This window comes from Pyrgilauda ruficollis, unplaced genomic scaffold, assembly GCF_017590135.1.
Source record: "Pyrgilauda ruficollis isolate IOZ18807 unplaced genomic scaffold, ASM1759013v1 scaffold132, whole genome shotgun sequence".
NCBI lineage: Eukaryota > Metazoa > Chordata > Aves > Passeriformes > Passeridae > Pyrgilauda > Pyrgilauda ruficollis.
Window position 1 is genome coordinate 818,063 of NW_024511655.1, and position 9,681 is coordinate 827,743.

Below are 9,681 nucleotides of genomic sequence, written 5' to 3' on the forward strand. Positions count from 1 at the left end.
GTTTTGCCTGAAAAAGATGTCAGTTTCTGGCAGGAAAAGAGCCCGAATGTTTCCATTTGGAAATGCTGTGAGACACAGGAACAGCAGATTTCTTGGTTGGCAAACACCTCCCATGGTGTTTTCCCATTCTCCTTAGTGCTGAGCTACTGCCACATATCTCGAGGGTTCCCACTCCTTGTGTGCTGGAAGAGGTAGTTCTGATTTTCAGGTTGTTTTATTCCAAAACTTTTCAGATTTCAGGGGGTTTCATTTCCAGTTTTGATCAGTCACTATATTTTCTTTTAACGCCTTTTAAAGCCTTTCTTTTTTAAAAAAACAACAGAAAATAAAATAAGAATGAACTTTTAAAGTTTGGACAAGAAAAGAAAAGTCACTTTTACTCTTCTGCTAAAAAAATTGCACAGATTTGACAGGAAACATGGCAAATAATGGAGTTTGGAGGGTACACAATTTAACTACCCAGTGAGGGATTTTTTAAGTGGGTGTAACATAGTGAATATTTCTCAAGAGTGCAAAGACAGGCAACCTTACATTTTGGCAACATCATCTTGAGCTCTCTTGTGACCCTATTTGCTGACACCTCTGGCTTACATTCTTCCACCAGCAGCACTATGATTTTTCCTGCAACAGCATGGTTAGAGGTTGGTTCAATATTTATTCAGACAGAGGGAAGAATGCCAGGAGCTAAATTAACCCACACCACTTCCTGGGGCACTTGAGTTTTCCTTGGAGTTTTCCCATCCCAGCTCTGACCAAACCTGGCTGTTTTGCTTATAAAATCTGACAAGATCTCGGCTTGAGGTGGGAGGATTGCTGGGAAGTGCTTCCCCTGCCCTCCGACACCTGACTCGGTCAGGAACCGGGTGTGCAAAACCTCCAGAGAGGACCTTTGGTTCTGTGGGAATGTAAACACCACCACCACCCGTCAGCACACCCCTGTCCCCTGCCCACCAGAGCTCCTCAAAGGCAGGAGGACAATGGCGGTGCTTTCATTTGCAAGAGCACATTTTACAGCCCTAAAACGTTTTTAAAGCTCAGGTGTCAAATGTCTCCTTGGGAAGTCTCAGCTGGAAGCTGTGATGTGCAAATACGAGTTGCTAGAGGAGCGGGGAGGCTGCAGCAAAGGAGATACTGAGCGTCTTCGTTTCCACTTGGAGGAAGTGTAAAAACCTATAAATCAATTCAAGGTCATAGTGTCCACTTTACCTCTGCTCAAATCACTGAAACCCTGTTGGTGGAAAATTTGGGGCCCACTCTTTCTGCTCTGCCAGCATACTTTTCAAATAAATGGGGAAGAACTTGATAAATTAAATAAAATTTCCCTTTTTTTCCTCAAAAATATACATATTCCAACGCCAGGGTGGCAGAGTGGTGGCCCAGAGAGTGATGGTGAATTGTGCTGCATCCAGCTGGCGGCCAGACACCAGTGGTGTCCCTCAGGGCTCTGTGCTGGGACCAGTTCTATTTAATATTTTTATAGACCTCATGGATGAGGGCATCGAGTCCTTCTTTAGTAAATTTGCAGATGACACTAAGCTGGGAGCTTGTGTTGATCTATTGGAAAGAAGGAAGGAGGGCCCTGCAGAGAGACTTAGATCGGTTGGATGGATGGGCAGAGTCCAACAGCATGAAGTTTAATTAGTCTAAGTGCCGAGTTCTCCATTTTGGCCACAGAAATTCCCTACAGTGTTACAAGCTGGGGATGGTGTGGCTGGACAGTGCCCAGGCAGAAAGGGACCTGGGGGTGCTGCTCGACAGCCGGCTGAACATGAGCCAGCAGTGTGCCCTGGGGGCCAAGAAGGTCATCCTGGCCTGGATCAGGAACAGCAGGAGCAGGGAGGTCATCCTTTCCCTGTACTCGGCACTGGTGAGGCCACACCCCGAGTGCTGTGCCCAGCTCTGGCCCCTCAGTTTGGGAAGGACGTTGAGACACTGGAGCACATCCAGAGGAGGCAATGGGGCTGGAGAGGGGCTGGGAACACAAACCCTGTGAGGAACAGCTGAGGGAGCTGGGAGTGTTCAGCCTGGAGAAAAGGAGACTCAGGGGTGACCTTATCACTCTCCACAGCTCCCTGAAAGGTGGCTGTGCTCAGGTGGGGTTGGTCTCTTTCTCCAGGCAGCAGCTGACAGAACCAGAGATCACAGTCTCAAGCTACATCAGGAGAGGTATAGGTTGGATATTAGGAATCAATTTTTCACTGAAAGAATAATAAAGTACTGGAATGCTCTTCCCAGGGAGGTGGTAGAATCACCATCTCTGGATGTGTTTAAAAAGACTGGATATGGCACTTGGTGCTATAGTCTAGTTGAGGTGTTAGGGCATAGGTTGGACTCGATCTTAGAGGTCTCTTCCAACCTCATTATTCTGTGATTCTGTGACCCAGAAACACATTTTCATTAAGTATCTGGAAAATAATAGTATAAGCTAACTTTAAAACACGTGCTTGTAAATGAGTGTAAATGTTTCCTTTGACCAGTGTTGATGTGTAACAATTGGTAAGTATTTTAATAGAGCAGCCTAGAACAGCACACTGCAGTTCTAGTTTGGGTGGGTATTAACACCAAAAATATTTATGTTTTAGAATCACAGCCTGGTTTGGGTTGGAAAGGTGTTTAAAGATTATAATTTCATTCCAGGGGCAGAGACACCTTTCCACGTTGCTCTGAACCCCATCCAACCTGGCCTTGGACACTTTCCAGGGATGGCACATCCACAGCTTCTCTGGGCAACCCAGGGCCGCACCACCCTCACAGGGAAAAATTGTGGGCATATGCACCAAAAATACACTTCTTGAAAGCCACAGATACCAATATTACGTGAGAGAGATGTGTAAAGTCTATCGTTCCATGACCAGAGACAGAAGCCGAGAGAGTGGCCTGAAGCTGTGTCAGGTTGGATTATCGGGAAAAGGCTCCTCGCCCACAGGGTGGCCGGGCACTGGACCACGCTCCGCACCAGGCAGTGGTCGCAGCTGGCGGAACTCAGGGAGCGTCCAGACAACGCTTTGAGCGACAGGGTGGGATTTCCGGGACGCGGGGGTGGGATTTTTGGAACACTGGGTGGGTTTTTTGGGACATGGGGCGGGATTTTTGGGACACGGAGGTTTCCCCGTGGACGGCCGGGGCCGGGATCTGCGGCGGCGCTCGGGTGCCCCCTGGTGGCCGTACGCCGTGGTGGCGTATGGGCGTGGCTTACCACGAGGGGGCGTGACCGGTGGCTGCGGACCACGCCTCCTCCCGCGCGCCGTCCGCTCCCGGCGTGCCTCGCGCCGCCATGGCCGACCTGTTCGATGGGATCGTGATGGCCGAGCACAGGTGAGGGGACACCGGGACCTGGAGCGGCCCCAGAGCGGCTTCTCGGCAGCGCGGGGCTGCCCTGGGCCTCTGCTTCCCTCTGGGAGCTGCCAGGCGAGCGTCAGGGAAAGGAGGGCGAGCGCTGAGCTCGAGGAGGAGGGCGGGGAAAGTTCGCCTCTCTGAGAGAGCGAGCGGCGCGGAGCGGCCTGAAGCTGGGTCGGGAGAGGTTTGGGTTGGACATCAGGGAACGGCTCTTCATCCAGAGGATGGCCGGGCGCTGGGACAGGCTGCCAAGGGAATTGATCTCAGCACAGAGTGGGACGGGCGCCGGCAGGCCGGGTTGGGGGGCTGAGACCAGCGGGGTGAGGGCCAGCAAGGCCAAGTGCCGGGTCCTGCCCTTGGGTCGCCTCAACCCTCTGCAGCGCTCCAGCATAGCGGGAGAGTTCCTGGAGAGCATCCCGGAGGGAAAGGGCCTGGGGGTGCTGGCCCAGAGCTGCTGAACACGAGCCTGGGTGTGAACAGGTAGCCAAGAAGGACAATGGCATCCTGGCATGTGTCAGCAGTAGTGTGGCCAGCAGGACCAGCGCAGTGACCATCCCCCTCTTCTGGGCACCGCCGCGGCCCCACCTTGAATTGTGGGGTCAGCTTTGGGTCCCACACTACAGGAAAGGCTTTGAGGTGCTGGAGTGTGTCCAGAGAAGGGAATTGAGCAGGGCAGGCTCTGGAGCACAAGTTGGGTGAGAAGTGGCTGAGGGAGCTGGGGGGGCTCAGCCTGGAGAAAAGGAGGCTCAGAGAGAACCTTCTCTCTCCCTACAACTCCCTGACAGGAGCCCACCATTTGGGGCCAGACTTTGCTCCCTGGTAACAAGTGACAAGAGAACAGGAGGTGGCCTCGAGCTGCACCAGAGGAGGTTTCAGTTGGACATAAGGAGGAATTTCTTAAAGGAAAAGGTTGCCAGGCCTTGGAAGGGGCTGCCCAGGGAGCTGTTGGAGTCACCATTTTCATCCAGTGTCCAAGGAGCTGCTGGATGTAGCACTCAGGGCTCTGGTCTGGTTGACACAGTGATGATCATTCAAAGGTTGGACTGGATGATCTCAGAGGTCTTTCCCAATCCAACCAAGCCTGTGATTCTGGAATTTAAATTGATTTTGTGTGGTATTTCTAAGCTTTGGAGGCGATGCACGTTTCTGTTGCCCGGGGCCACTGGTGTGCCGTGTGAGCTGGACAGGAGATTAACAAAGCTGTGATTCTGCACTCCCAGGTTCCACGGGCAGGGCTACCAGGAGGGGCTGGCAGGAGATTAACAAAGCTGTGATTCTGCACTCCCAGGTTCCACGGGCAGGGCTACCAGGAGGGGCTGGCAGAGGGCAGCCACGCTGGAATGGCTGAGGGCAGGAGGTACGGAGCACTCCGTGGAGCCAGGACCGGCTCGGAGGTAAACGGGGAGACTCTTCAGCACTGGAATCTTCTTGTTGTTACAAAATGACAGCCACACAGAAATTTTGAGACTGAGGCCTGCTGTGTTTTACTGCTCTGTGTGTGTCCAGGAGTTCCCATAAAACTGCTTTGAAGGTGCTGTTCTGAGCTGGAGAGTTCAGCAGATGCACTTGTGTTTTCTCAGCTTATTTGCTGTATGGAGCTTTGGTAATCTTTTTTCCCAAATTTATGGTTAAAGGCCCTCTTGTCCCCCAGTACCATCTGCTGTGGCCCAGCTTAGGGAAAGCATGGAATCTTGAGACATAAAGAGGTAGTTCTGTGTGTCTTGTGAGCTCTTTGTTAATTGTGATGCTGTGGGGGTTTGTGGCACTGTTCCTCTTCTGCACATGGAGCCAGCTCTGTGTGCTGGCACACCTGCATCAATAAGCATTCCTAGGAATTCAGGGGCTGGAGACTGGTAGGATGGCACCTCAGCTTGTCCCATATGCCCACTCCAGTTTGTCACAGCTACAGAATGAGAATGACAAACAGCAGTCTCCAGAGCTGGATGGTTTGTACAAAATGGTCCTGGGCAGACCATAAGAGAGAATTCCTGTTATCTCCTCATACTCTGAGAGGGAGGCAGGATTAGACACATCGAGTGAGAGGGTGGCTTGGGTAACCTTATACTTGCCAGCCTTTCCAGCTTGGAAACACATTTGTGTACCCAGGGTTTAGTTTCCTGAAGAGTGAGATACAGTGTAGTGCTTTATTTTTGTTCCACTGTCTATGCTCTGTTGTCCTTTGGGGTTTTTTCTTCCCCTTGTGACTCTGTTTAATTAATTTTAGATTGGTTGCTACCTTGGGTTTGCCCTGACGTGGCAGTGTCTGCTCCAGAAATGCACAGATGAAAAGAACAGGTGAGGTTAAAAAGGCTTAAAGTCATTTCACTGTGACTTCCATTCTTCTCTTCCTATCTTTTTTTTTCTGTCCCATTTCCCATTTTGATTAATCTGTCTGCCAGAATTGTCTTTTTGGTTGCATTTCTTTACTTTGCCCAGTTATGTAAAGTGTTTTTGTTGATTCTTGAATATTTTTGAGCTTTGGACTGGTAAGTTGAAATGGAAGCCTTAAATCTGTCAGTTGTGCTTAATTCCCAATTTGGAATAATTCCTAGTTTGGATAATTTCTTATTTAAGAATATTTGGATAATATTTAAGAATATAAATATCTTCTTACTTAAGAACACACCTGACAATGGGCTGAATGGGAGAAGTTGAATTAAAGAAGGATGGAGGCCTGGGTTTTGTGCTTTAGATTATTATATATCAGTATAATTTTTATATTGATGGATTGCAAAAACTCCTGTGTGAGGGTCATTGGGTTTTCTTTTGATTTGATTAATTTTGTTTTTTTCTAGAAAAAAGATAAGGGCTCTGGATTCGTTAATAGGGATGATTCAAAAATTCCCATATGAAGACCCCACTTATGATAAGCTGCAAGAAGATCTGGAAAAAATCAGAGGAAAATTTAAACAGGTTTGTAGGATTAAGTTGTAATTTTAGCACATAAGTTAATTTTTTAAGATACTTTGTTCCTAAAGCCACTCCAAAATTTTGTGAAGCAGTTATTGTTCCTATTCTGCAATCATAGCAAAATACTTGAAGTGAGATAAATTAAGTGAAAATCCTTGATAGTTGAAAATTTCCCAAGCAATAACAAATGCAAAATAAAGGAAAAAAATATTTAAAAAGCAATTTGGAAATAATCTTTGACAATTTGAATTACAAGTGGGACCAGAAGAAGAGGAATGGAGCAGTGGGGAGTTTTGTTGAACATTCTTCTTGAAAAACAGACCCTTTGAAACACTTCTGTGTATTCCTTTTTAGGTTTGTTCAATGCTAAATATTCAGTCTGATTTTAGAATTGATAATGAGAGATCTTCACTAACATTTTGAATGCAACAGATGAAGATAATCGTGGATGACCGAAGGAAAAAACCATTAAAAGAACAGATCTGGAAAAGTGTCTATCTACTTTTATATGAAAAAAAAATCTAAATAGTGAAGAGATGTTAAAGGGGAAGTGAAAAATCACTGGACTTGCAATATTATTTAACATTTATTATCTTCAAGTTTTATTTCGGATATTACACACGCTAGTGTGTAAATCTGTTAAATAGAAATATTTGTTTTAATTCTTTCCTAGTCTTTTACTGATAATTCCTCAAAAGGAAAATAAGCATTTGCACAGTTTCCTTGTTTAAAGGATGTCTATTACTTAAAAATCTGTGTATGCAGATCATTCAGTTTGCACAATGTGTACATGCTGTGGGTGAAGGAAAATAAAATCAATTTCCTGCAGGCTTTGCAGCAGGAAACATTTTTGTGGGGAGAAGATGGAATGACAGAGGATGTCAGAAAGCAGAGGAGAAGGATGAAGATACCTGCTCAGAATATGGAATTTGCACCTGGTTTTCCAATAGTTTTGCAGACTGGTAGGGGGAAGGGAGCAAACTGCACAAAATCTAATCCCTCCCTCACTCACCAGTTTAAATGGTGGGTGAGATAAACACGACTGCCAGGAGAGTTGTGATCCTCATTGTCTGTATTTATTAGTACCCCTTACACAGACCAGCTTTTTATGTGCCAGCCTTGAAAAGTGACCACTTCAGTCTCATTCCAAGTCAATGCATGCTGCCAGCTGCGTGTGTTTAACTGTGCTAGCTGAGAGGAGTACCTGGAACAGGCTTTGGCTTGGGCTGCTGGATGTCTTTGCCTTCCAGTAAGGAATTCCAGAATTCCAGCTTTTACCAGCTGTACCCTGTGTGTGTCTGGCTCTGCCTGCACGGCACGGTTCAGCCTTATGAAGACAGACTGAGGTTTTTGGTTTGTTTAACTGTTTTACACATGAATTTTGATACACACAGGCAGTGTCAGAGCCATCTAGTGGATATGTGGGATTGTAGGAGCTCACAAATATTTGTGTAGGTGAAGTGTATTAAAATAGTACAGAACATACACACTCATGATAATTCTAATTATGTGTAAATATTTGTGTAGGTGAAGTTGTGTTAAAATAGACAGTACAGAACATACACACTCATGATAATTCTAATTATGTGGAGAATATCTTTGCAAAGAAGTAACACTGAGGTAGGAATTAATTTTTACTTGTTTCCTCATTTGCAAAAATGTCTGTAAAAGCAAGGGCAGGGTTATGAGAGCTCTATTCTATTTGTTTAATAGAAGTGTGTGATATGTGAGTGACAAGCCAAGATGCTGCTCCAGAGATTATATCAAACACAGTTTTTTTTGTTCAGCTCAGGAGAGAAGGGGTCTTTGGCAGTCAGGTGGTGACTGTTATTTGGAAAATTGCTTTGGTGGCTAATTTTCTTGTATTGCTTTAGTTGTATTTTTAAAAAATAAAATTATAGTAAATTATTATATAAATACATGTGTATATGCTGAACTATAAATATTGTATCAACCAGGATTTCCAGGTGGGATATACCAAGTTTAGGGTTATCTATTAGGTCTTTAATTTTTTAATTAGGTCTTTAATTAAGTTTCATTTGTGTGGACACATTGATGGAGTGTCTTCTTCCATGAGTCTGTGTTTTTTTGAATATCTGCTGTTTCACACCTTGTGTGGGCCTGGTTTGGTTTATTAAATGAGGTACAGTTCAAAATTCGGTTGGATGTGCAGTTGTGTGCTTTCTTCAGTGCCATTTTTTTGTTTTCTGCAGTGATTTGTGGGGGTTTGTGTCACATTCAGTGCTGTGGCAGTGGAACATTCCCAGCATTCTGTGGAGGTGTTTTTATGCCTGATTTACAGCTGAGGTTTTGGGTATGTCTGATTTATAGCCCAGGTTACATCAAGAATATTCATTTGTCTTTGTCTTAGGGTCACAAAGATACTGAAAAATATGCAATCGTGTACATTATGATACTGCTTATTAATAAAGCAGGACATTGAGATTGCGACTTGGTACTGATTGTCCAAGAAGTTTGAAATTTTGCAGAAGTAAGGTTTAAGAATATATCTCTATACTCATTCACCTCCCCTACTTATAGCTCAGTAGTTATAGAGGAATGTTTGAAACATTTCACTCAGCAATTTCTGACTTGCCTGGGCTGTGTTCTAGCTTGTTTTGTCTCTTCGTGATCATCTCTCAGCTGAGCCTGTGGAATATGGAATTTTATTAGAAGGTGGATATACAGCTCATTACTGCTAGGCTGCTGAAGTCATGGCAGTCCAGAAGAGTTGTAATTTTCCTTTCTGCAATGTGTGATGAGTACAGGAAATAGTGAATTTTGAGGCATCAGCCGAGAGGTAAACTTTGAATACCATTCCCAAGCACAATTCTTGTTCTGTCTTCATTAAGCAACTTCCTTTCCATTTCTTGTCAGCTGTACTTAAGGTGATCCTTCAGTACAAATTCCAGCTTTGAGTGAATATCTATAATCGGCAGAAATGGGTGAAATAAATCAGAAAAAAAAAGAATCTGGGTGTGCAATTGTTTGCTTCAAAACCAATCCTGTAGAGGTACTCTGGCTCATTTGAATCCTGATCTGTTTATCTGAAACAAGGTTGTGGTAATTTCCATGTTAGATTAAATTTGGAATTTTAATTTTCCAGTAAATCAGTTTCAACATTTATATAAGTTTTGATTTTTGAAGAGATGCAAGAGAGAGTTTGAACCTGCCCTGTATTTATGAATGCTTATTTACACTTTGGCTGGAAATATAACTTCCTGCATTGGAATAAAGGGAAATCCATCTGTCAAAAGTCTGCCTGCACCCTAATATCCCACAGTGCTTTAGAGTAAGAACTTAATATTTCTGGTATTGTTTTCTGATTCTTTCTATTCTTGGTGCCTTCTGAATAGTGCCCTTTGCAACTTCTTACGACCATGGCTTCTGGTCTAATTGCAGTCTAAAACTTCAGCTTTCATAGTTTGGCAAGTA

General features: G+C 44.9%; 1 protein-coding gene across 2 annotated transcripts; it reads left to right on the forward strand.

Annotated features, from left to right (window-relative positions):
* Positions 1-3,256: 3,256 nt before the first annotated feature.
* LTO1 (LTO1 maturation factor of ABCE1) lies at positions 3,257-8,402 on the forward strand. 2 transcript variants are annotated; one of them, XM_041459175.1, is made up of 6 exons: positions 3,257-3,315; positions 4,625-4,730; positions 5,561-5,631; positions 6,132-6,249; positions 6,601-7,701; positions 7,774-8,402. In XM_041459175.1, exons 1-5 carry the CDS (start codon positions 3,275-3,277, stop codon positions 6,667-6,669), a joined length of 405 nt encoding a protein of 134 aa, XP_041315109.1. In that variant the 5' UTR covers positions 3,257-3,274; the 3' UTR covers positions 6,670-7,701; positions 7,774-8,402. The 2 variants fall into 2 exon arrangements, with proteins under 2 accessions (XP_041315109.1, XP_041315108.1); XM_041459174.1 differs by having other exon boundaries at positions 3,269-3,315; positions 7,076-7,701.
* Positions 8,403-9,681: the final 1,279 nt, after the last annotated feature.

Bases quoted from the DNA above. Each gene is read 5' to 3' on its own strand.
- LTO1 (XM_041459174.1), top strand. From the start codon at position 3,275: ATGGCCGACCTGTTCGATGGGATCGTGATGGCCGAGCACAG. The intron at 5,632-6,131 runs GTGAGGTTAAAA...GTTTTTTTCTAG, and splicing joins TGCACAGATGAAAAGAACAG to AAAAAAGATAAGGGCTCTGG. The intron at 6,250-7,075 runs GTTTGTAGGATT...AATTTCCTGCAG, and splicing joins TCAGAGGAAAATTTAAACAG to GCTTTGCAGCAGGAAACATT.